Source organism: Nerophis ophidion, linkage group LG28 (assembly GCF_033978795.1).
Source record: "Nerophis ophidion isolate RoL-2023_Sa linkage group LG28, RoL_Noph_v1.0, whole genome shotgun sequence".
In the NCBI taxonomy this organism is placed as follows: domain Eukaryota; kingdom Metazoa; phylum Chordata; class Actinopteri; order Syngnathiformes; family Syngnathidae; genus Nerophis; species Nerophis ophidion.
This window is the reverse complement of record NC_084638.1, coordinates 27,310,689-27,332,551: the sequence shown is the minus strand read 5'-3', so window position 1 is coordinate 27,332,551 and position 21,863 is coordinate 27,310,689. Positions and strand designations below refer to the sequence as shown.

Below are 21,863 nucleotides of genomic sequence, written 5' to 3'. Positions count from 1 at the left end.
GGCTGGATGCAAATATAGCTACAAATGAGGCGTAATAATACAATATGTACCTACAGCTAGCCTAAATAGCATGTTCGCATCGATTAGCTCGCAGTCACGCAAATATGTCCGATTAGCACATAAGTCAATAACATCAACAAAACTCCCCTTTGTGATTTCTTTGACTTTATCGTTGGAAATGCATCTGCTTTAAGTGTCGCAGGATATCCACAAAGCTTTGCCATTGCTGTCGTTGGTAAAATGTGCGTCCGATTTCTTGCCACTTTTGCAGCTTTTGACAACTGGTGCAACTTAAATCTGTCGATTGGTAAGTGTTTGTTTGGCATTAAATGTGGGTGCAGGGAAAGGCTGGATGCAAATATAGCTACAAATGAGGCGTAATGATACAATATACAGCTAGCCGATTAGCTTGCAGTCATGCCGTGATCAAATATGTCTGATTAGCACATAAGTCAATAACATCAACAAAACTCCCCTTTGTGATTTCTTTGACTTTATCGTTGGAAATGCATCTGCTTTAAGTGTCGCAGGATATCCACAAAGTCTTGCCATTGCTGTCGTCGGTAAAATGTGCGTCCGATTTCTTGCCACTTTTGCGTCTTTTGACCAGTGGTGCAACTTGAGTCCGTCCCTGTTAGTGTTGTTAGACCCTCCGACAACACACGATGTCTCCAAGGTACGGAAAACAGTCGTAAAAACGGAAAATGGCGGATTTCTTCACGTTTTGACATCACGTTGGTGACGTCGTCGCTCCGACAGTGAACAATTGAACATTCACCCTTTTAGAGTTCGGAAATCGGTTAAAAAAACATGGTGTTTTCTCTGCAACATCAAAGTTTATATTGACGCTTACATAGGTCTGCTGATAATGTTCCCCTTTAAGGAATACAGAAACATGCGGCATTTTGTGCCGATCCTAATAGAAATTTACTGAGCTTTTTGTCCCAGTCATTTTTAATGAGTAATGACCACGCACGCATTTAAAAGGTGAATTTGATGCTGTGTTTACACGCCGTTTAATGCGGCTGCGGGTGATTAATTATACAGCCTTGCAATTGATGGCGGGGCATTCGGCGGTAATAAATGTTTGCTGGCCCCCCTCAGCCGGCGCAAGGCAGGAATAGTAAAACCATACGTCTGCTGCAGCAAATATGGATCACCTCATTACACGTTAGGGGCCAGATCTACTAAAGGTTTATGTTTATTAAAACTTGTGCAAAGCTGAAAATTTTATCTACTATGCTTGTGTGCAGAGGATTGTGTCTTTTAAATGAGCAATATAGTGTCTGTCTTCATGAATATGTAGAATATAAAGTACAAGTTAAAGTACCAATGATCCATCCATCTTCTTCCGCTTATCCGAGGTCGGGTCGCGGGGGCAACAGCCTAAGCAGGGAAACCCAGACTTCCCTCTCCCCAGCCACTTCGTCTAGCTCTTCCCGGGGGATCCCGAGGCGTTCCCAGGCTAGCCGGGAGACATAGTCTTCCCAACGTGTCCTGGGTCTACCTGTTGGACGTGCCCTAAACACCTCCCTAGGAAGGCGTTCGGGTGGCATCTTGACCAGATGCCCGAACCACCTCATCTGGCTCCTCTCCATGTGAAGGAGCAGCGGCTTTACTTTGAGTTCCTCCCGGATGGCAGACCTTCTACTCTACGTAGATCGACCGGTAAATTGAGAGCTTTGCCTTCCGGCTCAGCTCCTTCTTCACCACAACGGATCGGTACAACGTCCGCATTACTGAAGACGCCGCACCGATCCGCCTGTCAATATCACGATCCACTCTTCCCCCACTCGTGAACAAGACTCCTAGGTACTTGAATTCCTCCAGGAATCATTTTTGGTGATTTAAACCCCCAATTCCAACCCTTAATGCTGAGTGCCAAGCAGGGAGGTAATGGGTCCCATTTTTATAGTCTTTGGTATGACTATAGTATCAACAACGGTACTATACCCTGACATTGCTGTTTTTTACGAGCAGAGGAGCATGTTCGGCAGCGCACACACACAGAGTACTTGTGGGGCGGCATAGCTTGGTTGGTAAAGTGGCCGTGCCAGCAACTTGAGGGTCGCAGGTTCGATTCCCGCTTGTGCCATCCTAGTCACTGCCGTTGTGTCCTTGGGCAAGACACTTTATCCACCTGCTCCCAGTGCCACCCGCACTGGTTTAAATGTAACTTAGATACTGGGTGTCACTATGTAAAGCGCTTTGAGTCACTTGAGAAAAAGCGCTATATAAATATAATTCACTTCACTACTTACAAGCAGTGTGTAGACCAGGGGTCTGCAAGCCAAAATGTTGAAAGAGCCATATTGGAACGAAAATACAAAAACAAATCTGTCTGGAGCCGCAAAACAAATTTAAAAGCCATATTACATACAGACAGTGTGTCATGAGATATAAATATGATATAAACTGATCATCAGAACACACACAATAACGGGAGGAGAAAATGCAAATATTTAGCACACGCAGGGTGATTTATCAAGACTATGATGGGTTATAATAATGGGTTGTACTTGTATAGCGCTTTTCTACCTTCAAAGTACTCAAAGCGCTTTGATACTACTTCCACATTTACCCATTCACACACACACTGATGGAGGGAGCTGCCATGCAAGGCGCTAACCAGCACCCATCAGGAGCAAGGGTGAAGTGTCTTGCTCAGGACACAACGGACGTGACGAGGTTGGTACCAGGTGGGATTTCAACCAGGGACCCTCGGGTTGCGCACGGCCACTCTCCCACTGCGTCCCTGACTAAGGCCCTGTCTACATTAAGACGGATAACTCCTTAAAAAAAAAAAATTGTTTAGCCTAAGCGCCGCGTCAGCCACACTAAATCATCCCCTCCTTGGATATTATTTTTACACAGGTCGTTGCACCTGTGAACGGAAATGACGCCAGAAAGACCCACATGGGAAGAAACGTGAGAAAATACGCGACGCAGCCAGCTTTATAAAAGGCGCTTTATAACACACGTGGATACCTTAAAAGAAGGAAACGCATGTGTGGAGGGAAAATGTGTTGCAGGAGCAAAGGTCACCGCCTCTGTCCATGGTGCTGAGGACAGAGCACCGTCAGACGGGGGTGTAACAATGCTGACGGCGAGACACAGCTGGCAGATGATTAGATTTCACAGGTGGTGCGTGTTAATCTAATGTGAAGTGAATGATATTTATATAGCGCTTTTTCTCTAGTGACTCACAGCGCTTTACATAGTGAAACCCAATATCTAAGTTACATTTAAACCAGTGTGGGTGGCACTGGGAGCAGGTGGGTAAAGTGTCTTGCCCAAGGACACAACGGCAGTGACTAGGATGGCGGAAGCGGTTATCGAACTTGCAACCCTCAAGTTGCTGGCATGGCCGCTCTACCGACCGAGCTATACCGCCTAATCATCCGTTGTCTTTAACAGTGAGCGGCCGGGAGCAGGAGGGGGGGAGGGGATACGGACGTGACTTGGACTGAGTTGGACTCAAATCCATGCACATTAAAAACTTGGTTAAAACTGCCCGCTTGGATGCTTGGGGACGGCGTGGCGCGGTTGGGAGAGTGGCCGTGCCAGCAACCTGAGGGTTCCTGGTTCAATCCCCACCTTCTACCAACCTCGTCACGTCTGTTGTGTCCTTGAGCAAGACACTTCACCTTTGCTCCTGATGGTTCGTGGTTAGGGCCTTGCATGGCAGTTTCCGCCATCAGTGTGTGAATGTGTGTGTGAATGGGTGAATGTGGAAATAGTGTCAAAGCGCTTTGAGTACCGTGAAGGTAGAAAAGCGCTATACAAGTATAACCCATTTACCATATAGGAGGCAACTTAAACACAGCACGATTGCAGCTATTCGAGATACAACACTTTTCGGACGGCAACGGTTTTGGATAAGGCCTGGAAGAACGGCAGCCTGGTAGGGATATGTTCGTCAACGAGTGTGTCGTGCCACAGGAACGGCAAGAGAACTTTCAAATGTCCCGGTCCAGCTGTGATTCTACTTAGTGGAAAAACTTGGTCCATTTGTCGAAGGGGAGACGACGAGAATGCGACGGAAAACAGTTATTGTCCGCGATTACTCAACGTCTAGTTTTGTACTCCATAAATATCGTAAAGCCTTCAAGGACGACCGACCAATTTCAGCCTCCAAGCACAGTCTCCTGACCAGATATCGAGATCCCTAAATTGATTGTTATAAGATGTTATTTATCACGATGTTTACTTCCACACGTCCAGTAAAGATTCATGTATGATGGCTCAGGTGTGATTCACTACAATAGTGTAAAAGTTGCTGATGGTGAGGCAATCAAGGTTTACAGTTAAGAGAAATGTGGCATTGGGCTAAATCAGGGTAAGGATAAACCTCCAGGTCATAGGTAACTATGGTAACTATTCAAAATGAACTGGCCATTATTCAAACATTTTTCCTACATTTTTCAACCTATTCAAACGATTCCACCTTCAACACATTCCATCATTCTAGAAATTCAAACTTAAATTTTTCCAAGTTGAAAAATTTTTCAGGATTTTCCAGAATTCCTGCTTTTCCAAAGCCCTATTTCTACCCTTTTTTCTGGTGACTACTTCTTCCACATTTTTCAACACATTTTAACCGTTCATCGTCAAAACATTCCTCTCAATCAGGACAAAAAACAACGTTGTTTTTTGAACTGGAAAAATTCCCGGTTTTCCCCAAATTCCTGGAATTCCGTAATACCTGTTGTCGATTCAACATGTTACTACTTCAACATTTCTTAACCGATTTTAAAAATGTCAATACCGACAATTTCAACTCATTCACACCATTTTCCAAAAAATTCCCGCTTTTCCCGAAATGACTAACTTTTCTGAAATCCCCATTGAAATCAATGGGACATTCTTCAAAGTTGCACAAGTCCCACATTTTTCATCTGTTTTCATAATTTTTCATTTTTCATTATTTTGGATTTTCCCTATTCAAAATGAATTGGCCATTATTCAAACATTTTTCCCACATTTTTCAACCTATTCAAACCATTCCACCTTCAACACATTCCAACATTCTAGAAATTCAAAGTATAATTTTTCCACGTTGAAAAAAACATCAGAATTTTCCAGAATTCCTGCTTTTCCAAAACCGTATTTCTACCCTTTTTTCTGGTGACTACTTCTTCCACATTTTTCAACACATTTTAACCGTTCATCGTCAAAACATTCCTCTCAATCAGGACAAAAAACAACGTTGTTTTTTGAACTGGAAAAATTCCCGGTTTTCCCCGAATTCCTGGAATTCCGTAATGCCATTTGTCAATTCAACATGTTACTACTTCAACATTTCTTAACCGATTTTAAAAATGTCAATACCGACAATTTCAACTCATTCAGACCATTTTCCAAAAAAATCCCGCGTTTCCCGAAATGACCAACTTTTCTGAAATCCCCATTGAAATCAATGGGGAATTCTTCAAAGTTGCACAAGTCCCACATTTTTCATCATCATTTTTCATTTTTCCTTTTTTTGTATTTTTCAAATTCAAAATGAACTGGCCATCATTCAAACATTTTTCCCACATTCTTCAACTGATTCAAACCATTCCGCCTTCAACACATTCCAACATTCTAGAAATTCAAACTATAATTTTTCCAAGTTTAAAAAAAATTCAAGATTTTCCAGAATTCCTTCTTTTCCAAAGCCCTATTTCTACCCTTTTTTCTGGTGACTACTCCTTCCACATTTTTCAACACATTTCAACTGTTCCATCGTCAAAACATTCCTTTCAATCAGGACAAAAACAAAGTAATTTTTTGAACTGGAAAAAATCCTGGTTTTGCCCGAATTCCTGGAATTCCGTAATACCATGTCTTAATTCAACATGTTACTACTTCAACATTTCTTAACCGATTTTTAAAATGTCAACACCGACAATTTCAACTCATTCAGACAAGTCAAGTTTTTTTTTACCATTTTCCAAAAAATTCCCGCTTTTCTGGAAATTCCCAACTTTTCTGAAATTCTTCAAAGTTGCACAAGTCCCACATTTTTCATCTGTTTTCATAATTTTTCATTTTTCCTTTTTTGGATTTTTCAAATTCAAAATGAACTGGCCATTATTCAAACATTTTTCCCACATTCTTCAACTGATTCAAACCATTCCACCTTCAACACATTCCAACATTCTAGAAATTCAAACTTAAATTTTTCCAAGTTGAAAAATTTTTCAGGATTTTCCAGAATTCCTGCTTTTCCAAAGCCCTATTTCTACCCTTTTTTCTGGTGACTACTTCTTCCACATTTTTCAACACATTTTAACCGTTCATCGTCAAAACATTCCTCTCAATCAGGACAAAAAACAACGTTGTTTTTGAACTGGAAAAATTCCCGGTTTTCCCCAAATTCCTGGAATTCCGTAATACCTGTTGTCGATTCAACATGTTACTACTTCAACATTTCTTAACCGATTTTAAAAATGTCAATACCGACAATTTCAACTCATTCAGACCATTTTCCCAAAAATTCCCGCTTTTCCCAAAATGACCAACTTTTCTGAAATTCCCATTGAAATCAATGGGACATTCTTCAAAGTTGCACAAGTCCCACATTTTTCATCTGTTTTCAACATTTTTCATTATTTTGGATTTTCCCTATTCAAAATGAACTGGCCATTATTCAAAAAAATTTCCCACATTCTTCAACCGATTCAAACCGTTCTACCTTCAACACATTCCAACATTCATTGGACATTGAACAGTCAAACTACCATTTTTCCAAATTCAACAATCCATCCAATGGATGGATACAACAAATTTCCAGGAATTCCTGTTTTTTGGGAACCTATTTCCACCCTTCTTAAATTCGACTACTCCTTTCATATTTTTCAACCCATTTCAACTGTTCAATCCTCAAAAAACTCCTCAAATTCAGCACAAAAACCAAGTTGGTTAAGGAACTAGAAAAATTCTCGGTTTTCCCGAAATTCCAGGAATTTCTCAATTAAAAACTGTTACTAATTCAACATTTCTTGATCGATTTAAACAATTCCAACACCAACCAATTCAGCTCATTCAGGACATTCATGCTACTAATCAGTTTGGAAAAAAATCCCGCTTATGCCAAAATTCTCAAATTTCCAGGAAGTTCCCATTGAAACGAATGGGACATTTTTCCAAGTTGCACAATTCCCACATTTTTCAACCTTTTCAAAGCATTTCAACATCAACACATTCCACTCGTCCTGGACATTCACCTCTGCTTTTTAATGTTTTTTGATATTTCCGTCTTACACACATGTTTATGTGTGCTATGGCTATGAGTTTTTTTCCCTTTGGCCTCAGTCAGGCTGAGACTAATGTCTTTTTTCTAGTTAATATTGATACCGTTGTTGATATTACACATTTTTTTTGACTACTTTTGGATTGGTTTGTGTCTTCTCAATTTCTCTGTTTATTACTATTCTGAATGTTGCTTGTTGTTTGGTTTTGGAATTGGAATTGTATTATTATGGTATTATTGTTCATTATCCGACGTATCGGACACCTCGGTCTCCTTAGACGCATCCTAGATACTGGCCGAGCGTTGCTAGGCGGCCAAGGGTGGAGTCAGCTCTCTTGGTTGCTTTGTTGGGTCTGCTCCTTTCTATGGCAAGCTCCGCCCTACCCCAGCAGACAATGGCGTGGGCCACCACAGTGTATATGTTTTGTTTTTCTTTTTTTGTCATTGTTTTACTTCTATGGCTGCATGTAGAAGTGGCTGGTTGCATCACCTCTGCTTTTTAATGTCCTTTGTGTTCTTTGATATTTCCGTCTCACACACATGTTTATGTGTGCTATGGCTATGAGTTTTTTTCCCTTTGGCCTCAGTCAGGCTTAGACTAATTTCTTTTTCCTAGTTAATATTGATACCGTTGTAGATATTACACATTTTTTTTTGACTACTTTTGGATTGGTTTGTGTCTTCTCAATTGCTCTGTTTATTGCTATTCTGAATGTTGCTTGTTTGGTTTTGGAATTGGAATTGTATTATTATGGTATTATTGTTCATTATCCGAGGTATCGGACACCTCGGTTTCCTTAGACGCATCCTAGATCATCCATGCGGACAGGACACTGGCCGAGAGTTGGTAGGCGGCCAAGGGTGCTTTGTTGGGTCTGCTCCTTTGTATGGCCAGCTCCCCCCTACCCCAGCAGACGTTTGGCGTGGGCCACCGCAGTGTATATCTTTTTTTTTGTCATTGTTTTACTTTTGTGGCTTAGTGTAGAAGTGGCTGGTTGCATCACCTCTCCTCTTTAATGTCCTTTGGGTTCTTTGATATTTCCGTCTTACACACATGTTTATGTGTGCTATGGCTATGAGTTTTTTTCCCACTTGGCCTCAGTCAGGCTTAGACTGATTTCTTTTTTTTCTCAACCCCCCCGATGTTCTCCAGAAATGTGGTTGGTGTGGGTTCACAGAGTGCGGCGCATATTAGTAAGAGTGTTAAAGTTGTTTTTATCACAACCATCAGTGTAAAAGGTATGGCTGTGTACCAAGTATGCAGTGCAATCTCGTATGAGAAGCAGCAAAATGTGTAAAGCCGGTCGCGATGACATGTTGTAGAGCAGTGGTCCCCAACCACCGGGCCGCAGCCGCAGAATATATATATATTTTTTTAATCACACTCAATTTTTTACTGCATGCCATTGGTAAGCAATGGCATGCTTACCTCAGGAGTGAGAAGAGGTTTTAAATTAATTAGCGCCCCGGCGGCTATTCAAAGAAATACGGTATTTCTGATTATGATTCTAATTATTCTGTTGGACTGATTAATTAAAAAAAATAAATAAAAACATTTTGAAAATAAGTCATAACATGACCTCTTTAAATAAGGCGGTCCGCACCAGTTATCAGTCTTAGTAGTCCACACAACACACTAACAGCACTAGGAATTTTCGAGTTTGCACATGTTCTTTAGCACGTGGTGTTTGGATATTAGTCGATCAGGCCCTAAAATTATTCCAACAAAAGGTTCAACTTACAAATAGAAGTGCTGACATGAAGCTAAAGAATCTCAAACGTACCCCTGCAAGTGGAGGTATGTAAATGTGAAAAATGGTAATTTCATGTCGCTAAAAGCATCAAGTAGCCTCGTTGAGGATAACAGTCTTGTTCCTGGCGCAACCACGCAAAGAAAAGCCATTGTACTCGATGTGAACTGCGTGTAATAGCCTCCGCGCTGCTGCAAATGTACTGTACGACGCCTCATTTCTCATCCTGTCTTTGTTCAGCACTTGTGTGGGCGGGGGGATGAAGAGAAAACTCCGATCACTAATGTATTCTGTAGTCGCACAAAGGCTCGGCGATACACTGAAGCCAGCGTCCAAACAAACGCGGCGGAGTTTGTGCCAGGGGCGTCACTAGACCTAATATTGTACTGGGGCACACCTGGGGCACAAATAATTCTGGGGCAACAAAACCCGATATTTTCAGAACATCTTTCTGAAAACAAATAGAAGAAATATTACTATTTTTTTTCTGGAAACAAAACCAGATGCTTTAGCTGTAGCCATTTTTCTGGTGACAAAACAAGATTATTTTAGTCAAAGTCACACCGATCAACAGGACAAGTCTACTGTGCTATTTTTCCGTGAAATAAACGTGAATGATTTAAAAATTTGGCTCACGACTTCATGATATGGGAAAAAAGTTTTTCTTCCTGAAGATAAAGCATTTGAGAAGCACTCAACTCACACATGCTTACTCCAAATCCTCATTGATGCAGAACCAGCAGACAATAACCAACATTATGTTTCATGTTCATACAGCAAATTAATATGTTTGTCTTGATACAAGGAATAACGTTAGCTAACTTAGCATCAACTTAAGACAATGATGTTGCCTAGCTAGCTAGGACTTCACTTACACCTCTCATTCCTGCTGCTTCTTCCCTGCTGCGGGCGAATAACTTTCTTAAATCCATTCAGGAGTTACAGTTTGAGTCAAATCAAAATCAAAATATTGTAATCAACAAATTGTTGTTGGCTAACGTTACCTACCTCGCGCAGTGATTCGCATCCCCCCCCCCCTCTCTCTCTCTCTCTCTCAACTGAAGTCTCGATCCACACGTGAATAAATTACCATATTAAGTAGCCATGTGCTCATTGTTACGTGGAGTGAATAGTGAAGTATATTTATATAGCGCTTTTCTCTAGTGACTCAAAGCGCTTTACATAGTGAAACCCAATATCTAAGTTACATTTAAACCAGTGTGGGTGGCACTGGGAGCAGGTGGGTAAAGTGTCTTGCCCAAGGACACAACGGCAGTGACTAGGATGGCGGAAGCGGGAATCGAACCTGCAACCCTCAAGTTGCTGGCACGGCCGCTCTACCAACCGAGCTATACAGTAGCAATCAATCACCATACTGGTGAAATTTTTACTGGGGCACTGCAGATCAACACTGGGGCACGTGCCCCAGTGAAATCTGTCTGGCGACGCCCCTGGTTTGTGCACTGAAAAGAGTGTCAGCATCAGTTAGGACCGTCGAGCAGAGACACGACTGTCTCCGAATGCAAAACTGCACATTTAATCTCTATCACTCAGCAAGTGAACGCCTCGGGGCGTTTTATGGAGCGTAAAATATTCCGATAAACCAAGGGTGTCGCGGGTGCGCGTCAGTGTGTGTTTTTCTCTTAGCTTTGATACAAAGTGAAGGTAATCTTTCGTGTCGGAGGGGATGCGGCGAGCACCTCCCGCCGGGCTTACCCTGAGGAAGGAATCCAGCGCGCCGTTCTCCATGAATTCTGTGATGATAAGGACGGGGCAGCTGCGGGTCAGCACACCCTCCAGCCGGATGACGTTGGGGTGGTCGAACTGGCCCATGATGGACGCCTCGGCAAGAAAGTCCCGTCTCTGGCGCTCCGTGTAGCCGGCTTTTAGGGTCTTGATGGCCACCACCATCTCCCGGCGGCTGGCCTGCTTCAGCCGCCCGCGACACACCTCGCCAAACTCACCTGGGGGTAAGACAAGGGGTGTGGGCGGAAGGGCGGGTGGAGGGGGTGACGAGGGAGAAGGCTTGAGTGAGCAGAGGGGAGAAAAGGAGGGGAAGTGCGTGGAGAGACTTTGGAAGTGCTGCTTTCACATCAAGGGGGTCCAAACTTTTGGACTCGGGCCGCGTTTACAGTAAAGGCCAACAGTTTGCACAAACTATCTCCTCACTCAATGCGTTTTCTGTATTTTCATGACTACCGTATTTCCTTGAATTGCGCTAATTAATTTAAAACCTCTTCGCACTCCTGCGCTTACCAAAGGCATGCGGTAAAAGTAAGCATGCGCTAATCATTTTAAAACCTCTTCTCACTCCGGCACTTACCAAAGGCATGCAGTAAAAATTTGAGTGTGATGTAAGCTTGGACCTCATATCCGTCTGAATAGCTCTTAATTCTCTTCAAATTACCGGTATTGAAATCAGCCTCCTCCATTTTTGAAAATGATGACAGGGGTTTGACAAGGCACTAATACTAAGCATGCGCTTATTATTTTGCAAAGCGAGTAATTCGAGGCAGGCGTGTACTATATGCCCTGCGGCAATTCTAGGAAATACGGTATGTACATTGTAGATTGTCACTGATGGCATCAAAACTATGAATGAACATAACATCCATCCATCATCTTCCACTTATCCGAGGTCGAGTCGCGGGGGCAGCAGCCTAAGCAGGGAAGCCCAGAATTCCCTCTCCCTAGCCACTTCGTCCAGCTCTTCCCGGGGGATCCCGAGGCGTTCTCATTCCAGGCCAGCCGGGAGACATAGTCTTCCCAACGTGTCCTGGGTCTTCCCCGTGCCCTAAACACCTCCCTAGGGAGGCGTTCGGGTGGCATCCTGACCAGATGCCCGAACCACCTCATCTGCCTCCTCTCGATGTGAAGGAGCAGCGGCTTTACTTTGAGTTCCTCCCGGATGGCAGAGCTTCTCACCCTATCTCTAAGGGAGAGCCCCGCCACACGGCCGAGGAAACTCATTTTGGCCGCTTGTACCCGTGATCTTATCCTTTCGGTCATGACCCAAAGCTCATGACCATAGGTGAGGATGGGAACGTAGATTGACCGGTAAATTGAGAGCTTTGCCTTCCGGCTCAGCTCCTTCTTCACCACAACGGATCGATACAACGTCCGCATTACCGAAGACGCCGCACCGATCCGCCTGTCGATCTCACGATCCACTCTTCCCCCACTCGTGAACAAGACTCCTAGGTACTTGAACTCCTCCACTTGGGGCAGGGTCTCCTCCCCAACCCGGAGATGGCATTCCACCCTTTTCCGGGCGAGAACCACGGACTCTGACTTGGAGGTGTGTTTTTTTTTATTCTAGTTTCTTCAAAATAGCTACCCTTTGCTATGATTAATTTTTCGCACACTCTAGGCATTCTCTCGATGAGCTTCAAGAAATGGTTTTCACGTCACAGCTGTGCTTGAAGCTCATGGAGAGAATGCCAAGAGTGTACAGCAAAACAGTAATCAGAGCAAAAGGTGGCTATTTTGAAGAAAGTAGAATATAAAACATGTTTTTAGTTAGTTATTTCACCTTTTTTTGTTAAGTACATAACTCCACATGTGTTCATTCATGGTTTTGATGACAATCTATAATGTAAATAGTCATGAAAATAAAGAATATGCATGGAATGAGGAGGCGTGTCCAAACTTCTGGCCTGTACTGTACATATATATTATACACATTTTATTAATATAGTGTATATTTAATAGTGTATATTTAATTAATAATTAATAGTTTGACGTTTCCCGTGTTTACGTCCGTGACGACCAATTTTCCCTTCAATTTTTCATATGTGTGAGCAATGGCAGACGTGCACACTGTTATGCGCTTATCTTTTCATTTGATTTTGTGCGCAGAGGATGCGTGGAGCAGTGTGCGTACCTTAGAGGGAACGTTGGTGACTACCTCCTTAAAGTTTTGTAATCAATCAGAAACATCGAGCAGCTAAAATGCGCTAAACACGGATTAGTGTGGAGAGAGTGTTTTGCATTTTTTTCCTATCGTGCATTGCAGGGAATTTAAAATGGGTGAAATGTTCAATTATGTGTTGTAATCGGACATATTTTGTAACATTCGTTAAGTTCAATGAGCAGGTCGTGTTATGCGTGACCACGTGCGTTGACTTTTTGTGTTAACTTATTTGCGCCATGAGTGGGAACGGTTGCGTGGATTGGAACATACAAAAAAATGCCGTCATCATTAACCTGAATTACTGACGTAACACAAACTAACATATAAAATTAAGTCGGAATCAACCCGAGGGCTAGACTTGCCATTTTCGTGACGTCTCGTGGGCAAAACTGAACACACTGGCGGGCCGCAGTTTGGACATCCCTGTTTTATTTAGAGCGTGTTACTGAGAGGTGAGGGGGGGTCAAGGAGAGGACACTGTGAGACGGGAGGTCAAAGGGCGAAGATGTCTGGGAGCGAGGGGGTGGCTGGCTGTGTTCGAGTGTGCAATCGAGGAGTCGTGTAGGGACAAAGTGGACGGGTGAGGAAGCTGGGTGTTGCACGTGTGGCGCCTGAGTGGTGCAAACGTTTACAACAGGAGAGAAGAGAAGACAGAAAGTAAAGACAGAGGAACTTGGATGCAGCAGGAGCACGTTGTCATTTGGAGGTCAAAGTCAAAGTCAGGGACTTCACTATAAAAGTGGGTGACATTGTTATCACCAGGAAAGATAAGATCACCTACCTAGGTTCCGTTCTAGAGGCCAATCTTTCCTGTGATAAAATGGCAACCAAGGTGATCAAAAAGGTCAACCAAAGAACGAGATTCCTCTACAGAATCTCCTCTCTGGTCAACAAAAGCACCTTGAAGATTCTAGCGGGAACTCTCATTCAACCCTCTTTCGATTACGCTTGCACCGCCAAAACCCTCAAATCTAGACTCCAAACATCCCGGAACAAGCTAGCCCGGTTACTTTTAGACCTCCACCCCAGATCACACCTCACTCCAACCCACGTCTCCAAAGTGGGCTGGCTCAGGGTGGAGGAAAGAGTCAAACAACTTGCACTGAGCCTAGTCTATAAAATCCACTATACCTCCCTGATACCGAAGTACATGTCAAACTACTTCCTTAACAAAAACACCTTGAAGATTCTAGCGGGAACTCTCATTCAACCCTTTTTCGATTACGCTTGCACCTCCTGGCACCCAAGCACCTCCAAAACCCTCAAATATAGACCCCAAACATCCCAGAACAAGCTACTCCGGTTACTTTTAGACCTCCACCCCAGATCACACCTCAATCCAACCCACTTCTCCAAAGTGGGCTGGCTCAGGGTGGAGGACAGAGTCAAACAACTTGCAATGAGCCTAGTCTATAAAATGTCAAACTACTTCCTTAACGTAAATGACCGCCATAACCACAACACCAGGGGGAGCTCCACAAACCACGTTGAACCCAGATTCCGATCTAACAAAGGTCTTAACTCATTCTCTTTCTCTGCCACATCAATGTGGAATGCACTCCCAACAGGTATAAAACTAAGTGCATCGCTATATTCCTTCAAAACCGCTCTAAAACAACACCTCCAGGCAACTTCAACCCTGTACTAATACCCTCCTCCATTCACATCCCATCTCCCCAACCTAATGTAAATATTCTAATGTATATACTTGTTCTTATGCTATCTGAACTCACTATGTTCTCTGCTGGCTGTACATATCCTACTAAGTAAGACCTACACTGTTTCAATGTCCATTTCTGTGATGATACAATTGTTGATGACTGAAGTACTGATATCAACCAAATCTCCTCATCCCACCCCCTGGATTGTAAATAATGTAAATAATTCAATATATACTCCGATGATTAACCTGTGTGATGACTGTATTATGTTGATAGTATATATTTGTACCATGAATTGATAAACGTGGACCCCGACTTAAACAAGTTGAAAAACTTATTGGGGTGTTACCATTTAGTGGTCAATTGTACGGAATATGTACTGAACTGTGCAATCTACTAATAAAAGTATCAATCAATTAATCAAAAGGTGAAATCAGGACATGTTGCTGGAAACAAAAACAGATTGAAGGGAGGGAAAGATTTCTACCGCCACCCCCAACCCCCCACCCCGTACCTTGCAGATTGCACGCTCTCAATCTAAAGCCCATTTTGTGCCTCAAAGCTCTTCTCACAGAGCACACCCGAGGCCGTGATGGCACACTCCTGTTCGAATCAATCATTGATGAACGTGACTTATTCCGGGTCCCCTCGGACAGAAAGCAGCTGGGCTCTTCACCTGCGCCGATGACTTCCTCAATCTTGATGCAGGAGATGTCTATCTCTTTGGCGAACTCGTGGACGGCGTCATTGGGGTCCTCGTAGGTGAAAGGGTCGATGTACACTTTTACCCCTGGAGAAACTGAAACGAAGATGAAGAAAAGACAATCGATATCGAAATATGTATTGCAGGTGCTTTACTTCACGAACGCCTCTAATTGCAACTTTTTGTATAATGCATGGGATTCAGGGTATTTCTTCTGTTGTGTTTATGTTGTGCTACAGTGCGGATGTTCTCCCAAAAAGTGTTTGTCATTCTTGTTTGGTGTGGGTTCACAGTGTGGCGCATATTTGTAAGAGTGTTGAAAAGTTATTTATATCAACGGCACGATAACCTGCGTCGGTTGAGGTGGGCGTGGGTGTATAATGTGGCCCGGAAGAGATGCATGGGATTCAGAGTATTTCTTCTGTTGTTTATGTTGTGTTACAGTGCAGATGTTCTGCCGAAATGTGTTTGTCATTCTTGTTTGGTGTGGGTTCACAGTGTGGCGCATATTAGTAAGAGTGTTAAAGTTATTTATATCACAACCATCAGTGTAACATGTGTGGCTGTTGAACAACTATGCCTTGCAATTGATGATGTGTGCAATCAGGGGTTGAATGCTACATGTGACCGACTGCCACGCAGATAGCATGGCGTAAAATCCAACACCAAAAATAGACATTTGAAAGGCAATTTAAAATAAATAAAGAATAGTGAACAACAGGCTGAATAAGTGTACGTTATATGAGGCATAAATGACCAACTGAGAAGGTGCCTGGTATGTTAACGTAACATATTATGGTAAGAGTCATTCAAATAACTATAACATATAGAACATGTTATACCAGGGGTGTCAAACTCATTTTAGATGGGGGGCCACATGGAGAAAAATCTACTCCCAAGTGGGGCGGACTGGTAAAATCACGGCACGATAACTTGCGTCGGTTGAGGTGGGCGTGGTTTCTTCTGTTGTGTTTATGTTGTGCTACAGTGCGGATGTTCTGCCGAAATGTGTTTGTCATTCTTGTTTGGTGTGGGTTCACAGTATGGCGCATATTAGTAAGAGTGTTAAAGTTATTTAGATCACAACCATCAGTGTAACATGTGTGGCTGTTGAACAACTATGCCTTGCAATTGATGATGTGTGCAATCAGGGGTTGCGCGCTACATGTGACCGACTGCCACGCAGATAGCACGGCGTGAAGGCGGGCGCGACGATACGTGTTAGAGAACGTTAAAAGAGTTGTCACCACGACACGCCCTCAAATCAGTTATGCGGGTGAATGCTAGCTCCCTGATCTTCAAACGTAACACAGAATTGCTATTGTGACATCTAGTGGACGCATTCTGAACAGCCGTTTCTTTCATTCAAAAATTTCCGCTCATTTTTATCTTTAGCAAACTCATTCCGCGGGCCGGAAAAAACCTGTTCGCGGGCCGTACGTTTGACACCCCTGTGCTATACGTTTACCAAACAGTCTGTCACTCCTAATCGATAAATCCGATGAAATCTTCTTCCTCGATGTCGCTTCTAAACAACTCTGCCAACTCCAAAAGTTATGCGCCGCTTCCTCTTGCCGTTTTCTGCTGCATATTTCACTACGTCCAGCTTGTAATCCGCAGTACATGATGTCCTTTTCGGTGCAATTTTTGTTCAGCCCTTCTCAGTTTTTATAAGTTACCGCCAACGATGAAACGATCCATTTTAATAGCTACGGCATATACCAGTTAGCATACCATGACCCACAATGCACCTCTGCCATGACCCTCCCCCGCCAAATTCTTATTGGTTGACGTGTGTGTGACGATTGCTGACGTGTGTTTGACGATTGCTGACACTTTCTTCGTCTCTTCCGCGAATGAGATAAATAATGTTATTTGATATTTTACGGTAATGTGTTAATAATTTCACACATAAGTCGCACCCCCGGCCAAACTATGAAAAAAAGTGTGACTTATAGTCCAAAAAATATGGTGTGTATATATTAGAGATGCGCGGTTTGCGGTCTAATCCGCGAAGTCGGGCGGGTGACATGACGAAAAAATAAGAGTTTAATTAGATTCGAGCGGGTGGCGGTTGAACCATTCGGAAATATTTGTTATACATGGCTCAGGGATCGGTATCCTTTACCATTCAAAGAGCCATTTAGGACCCGTGTCACAAAGTGAAGAAGACAATAAGAGACGTAAATTTTCTCTAGAGTGACTAGCGGCAGTCACCCAGTTAATAAATATTAGGGCGTGCTATAAAACCATTGACTTTGTCGCCTTCTACAGCATGTACGATATGCTTGTCGGTCCAGCAATATGTTGTGTGTGGCTTCCGCTGACACACGCACACGACTGCAAGGCATACTGGGTGACACAGAGTACACTAATGGTTGTGATATAAACAATTTTAACACTCTTAGTAATATGCGCCACGCTGTGAAGCCACACCAAAAAAGAATGACAAACACAATTCGGGAGAACATCCTCACAGTAACACAATATAAACGCAACACAAAAAAATACCCAAAATCCTTTGCATCCATGACATTCCTGACTATTTCATACACCCCGCTAGCAGCAAACCCCGCATATTACGAAGAGTGTTAAATTTTTTTATATCACAACCATCAGTGTACTCTGTATCACCCAGTATGCCTTTCAATCTTGTATGTGTGATTACGGAAGCTGCATACAACATGTTGCTGGACTAACAATCGGTTTGTACATGTTGTTGAAGGTGTCAAAGTCAATTACTTCACAGCACGCCCTTATTTTTTGTCATCAGGATGAACACCATTGGATGTTCGCGAGAACCTTAGCCGTTCCCATTGTCTTCTTTACCCTGTGAAACAAGTTTAAATGGCTCTTTGAGTGGTAAAGGTGGCCGACCTCTGATGTATTTCAGCGGGCGGGTGGGGTTCTGACAAAATGTTGGTTCGGGTGGACGGCGGGTGGATGACGACTTTGGTGATACGGTTGCGGATGATATAATTGCCTATCCGCACATCTCTAGTATACATATATATATATATATATATATATATATATATATATATATATATATACTTATTTAGGGACGGCGTGGCGCAGTGGGGAGAGTGGCTGTGCGCAACCCGAGCGTCCCTGGTTCAATTCCCACCTAGTACCAACCTCGTCACGTCCGTTGTGTCCTGAGCAAGACACTTCACCCTTGCTCCTGATGGGTGCTGGTTGGCGCCTTGCATGGCAGCTCCCTCCATCAGTGTGTGTGTGTGTGAATGGGTAAATGTGGAAGTAGTGTCAAAGCGCTTTGAGTACCTTGAAGGTAGAAAAGCGCTATACAAGTACAACCCATTTATCATTTTATCATTTATGTATTTATTTACACACATATACACACACATAACACTCCTCTCTCCTAGTTGTATTTGAAAGTGCAATGCTTTGCAGCCAGTAGCACAGCCTTTGAAGGAGCATAGGTATGGGCAGCATCTGTGACATTTAATTTCCAGGAAAGGAGTGAGTTTAGGGTTGAATTGTCCATCCTTGTTCTATTCTCTGTCCCGCTTTTTTTTTGGACATTACTACTTGCCGTAATTTTGAAGCAATGCATGATGGGAATCCGGATGTTGTGTGTAAGTGTATTAACGTGGCGGCTGGAATAAACACACGCTGCCTACTTTATGGGTTATAGATAAACCTATGGAAAACGGAGACATATATAATAGTCTCCTTTTTGTTGTATGTGCAGTTGTGCACTCTCCAAAAGCCGTAGGTGTTATAACGTGACTGGGCCCGCACGCTGTTTATATGGAGGAAAAGCGGACGTGACGACAGGCTGTCCTTACTCAGGTACGGCTGGAAATCGGGAGAAATTCGGGAGATTTTCGGGAGAGGCACTGAAATTCGGGAGTCTCCCGGAAAATTTGGGAGGGTTGGCAAGTATGGAGCTGTGTCAGCCTGTCTCAGAGAGCACTTTGTATGATCGGAAACACTTTAAAGGTGTCCAAACTCTCACAGTCTTGCTGTATAACTTTGGGTTACGAGACCATCAGCGTTTTAGCTAGTTAGTCTCAGAATTGCAACCCTTTCAGTGCATGGGTTTTATCAGTAAAAGGGGCTTTGATCCGCAGCAAGTCTTTAATTATCATGGGACCGAAAAATATGCCAGATCAAAGGAGAAGGCACTACCCGGACACAAGCCCATGAAGGATCGCTACTGCTGCGTCATCGGCGATGCCGGGGCAGATACTGTATGGCCGGAAAGGGGGACTTTATTTAGCTGGCAAACCTACTCTTAAAATGTTAGTTTATTGAAATGTGTTTGAATGCTGAAAATATGAGCAGAAAATGTTTCCTCTTGTTCATTCAGCCTAAAGTGATGGTTGCACTTTATTCAAACCAGATGTGAATGCATTAGCCATTAATTGTTGTTTATTTGCTTGTTTGCATCAATCATTTATTTATACATAATTCCCTTTCAAGAAACAACAGTATTTTTTGGGTTAAAAAGATGTACACTGCAAAAACTGAAATCTAAGTAAGATGAAATATCTCAAATAAGGTTGATATTTGCTTATTTTCTGTCTGGTAAGATAATTCTTCTCACTAAGCAGATTTTATGTTAGAGTCTTTTACTTGTTTTAAGGGTTTTGCTCCTAAATGATCTCAGTAAGATACTACAGCTTGTTTCTGACATTTTATGACCTATTTTGAGTAAAATATGCTTGAAACAATTTTTGTCCAAGTGGCCAAAACACACCCAGCAATGGTGCACAGGAAGGCGGGGAAGAAGAGGGGTAAAAGGCGGCCAAAATGTTCAGAAGCCCCAATTGTGTCCTAAATACCTCCCCGGGGTTCCAGTCCCACGAGTCCCGCCGCCGGCCACACAAGTCCTGGGATACAAAAAATGTCCAAAACGCACCCAGCAAAGTCCCACGTGAAGTAGGGGGGAAAAATGAGAAAAGTCGGCAAAAGTCCCTCAAAATTTTCTAAATACCTACCCAGGTTCGAGTCCCAACCGGGTTCGAGTTTGAGTTTGAGTGCACACTCGAACCTGGGTGGGACTTTTGAACATTTCCCCGACTTTTCTCACTTTCCTCCCCACCTTCCCGTGGGACTTTGCTGGGCGCGTTTTGGACAATTTGGACATCCCGGCCGGCGGCGGAACTTGTGGGACTCGAACCTTTGTGGGTATTTTGAACATTTTTGGGAATTTCCCTGACTTTTCCAACTTTCATCCCCTCTCCCCATGGGACTCGGCTGGGTGTGTTATGAACATTTAGGGCATCCTAGGACTTGCGCGGCCATACATAAGATTTTATGTTAAAGTGTTTTACTTGTTTTAAGTGTTTAGGTCCTGAAGGATCTCAGTAAGATACTACAGCTTTTAGCTGAGATTTGATGACCTATATTGAGTAAAACATGCTTGAAACGAGAATATCAAATGTTGCAAAGCTGTGTCATCAACACTCACGAGTATAAAACTACTTTTTAAAGTAAGAATTTCTTATTTTAAGAATGTAAAACAAAATCATGACTTTGACACAATTGTTTCTCATATTAAAACAGATGACAGCCAAATAGACTTTGCCGTTTTTATTTCAATGAAACAATAGAAAATACGTACTCGTATACTGCAGTAGTACACTTGTTATTAGTGAGAATATACTTATTTTGAGGTATTATTTGGGTTCATTGAAGTTAGCTAATTTTACTTGTTTTGGAAAGTCTTGACAAGCCAAATGTTCTTGTTCTATAGGCAGATAATTTTGCTTAGTTCAAGTAAAATACCCCTCATTTTTGTATTTTTTTTTCTTGTTTTTGAACACTGACTTTTTACAGTGTATTAATGCCATGTTAAAGGCACATTTGGAAACAATTAGGGTATGTAAATAAACATTCACAAAAACTTTGTATGTAAATATCTCATTTCACAACATACTGCTATTAATCTGCAGCTTACAGGCCGATGCGGCTAATATATGTTTTTTTCTTTTCGTTTTTTTCTAAAATTTATAGCCTACAAAATAAGTTATATATATTCACCCGGTCACGACATTACGTACACCTGCTCACGCAACAATCGATTGAGACTCCGCATAAAAAAAGCTGTTTTTTGCAGCATTTATGTCACTGCACGTCACTGTCATGTGCATGCTAAAAATAGATAAAAGTAATATTTTGTTCTTTGTGTTAGTGTTTCATGTCTTAATTGTTTGTGCTTCATTTATTAGAGTAAAGTGCAACAAGGCTAATCAATGATACAATTGTATTGTTCAGGCTTGAGAAGGTGAATACCAACATGATGTTCCTATGGGTTCCAGCTCACACAGGCATCAAGCTGGCAAAGCAAAGACTTACGCTACAGCAGCACAGAGAGGTACCTCTCAGTAAAGCAGGGGCAAAATAATTAATTAAAGAAATCTTTTGAAAGGGTGGCAATTACTCTGGGAAATGAATACAACAGGAAGACAAATACATGTAATACAGAACACAGAAAGAGCGGGAAGAACTGTAAGGGGGAGCACAACAAAGGAAGGAATCATATCATGCAATAGATGAGGACACACCAGGCTGAATAAAACATTGCACCTTATCAACAAATGTGACAAATGCAACAAGGTATAGT

At 42.6% G+C, this 21,863-nt stretch overlaps 2 protein-coding genes and 1 long non-coding RNA gene across 7 annotated transcripts in view; 2 read left to right on the top strand and 1 right to left on the bottom strand.

Moving 5' to 3' along the window:
• Positions 1-21,863, top strand: part of LOC133545263 (BMP/retinoic acid-inducible neural-specific protein 3-like) — a 1,164,151-nt gene that overhangs the window by 898,520 nt on the left and 243,768 nt on the right. The gene's annotated exons all lie outside the window — the stretch shown is intronic.
• The window catches only part of ephb3a (eph receptor B3a), a 189,158-nt gene that overhangs the window by 39,774 nt on the left and 127,521 nt on the right, over positions 1-21,863 (bottom strand). The window contains exons 10-11 of one of the 2 annotated variants that reach the window (XM_061890377.1): positions 15,239-15,361; positions 10,705-10,952 (exon numbers count right to left, since the gene is read on the bottom strand). In XM_061890377.1, coding sequence (XP_061746361.1) covers positions 10,705-10,952; positions 15,239-15,361 — 371 coding nt within the window. Of the gene's footprint in view, positions 1-10,704; positions 10,953-12,735; positions 13,513-15,238; positions 15,362-21,863 lie in introns of those variants that run through there. The other variant, XM_061890378.1, reaches the window with a different exon arrangement.
• The window catches only part of LOC133545068 (uncharacterized), a 165,529-nt gene that overhangs the window by 112,931 nt on the left and 30,735 nt on the right, over positions 1-21,863 (top strand). The window lies entirely within an intron of this gene.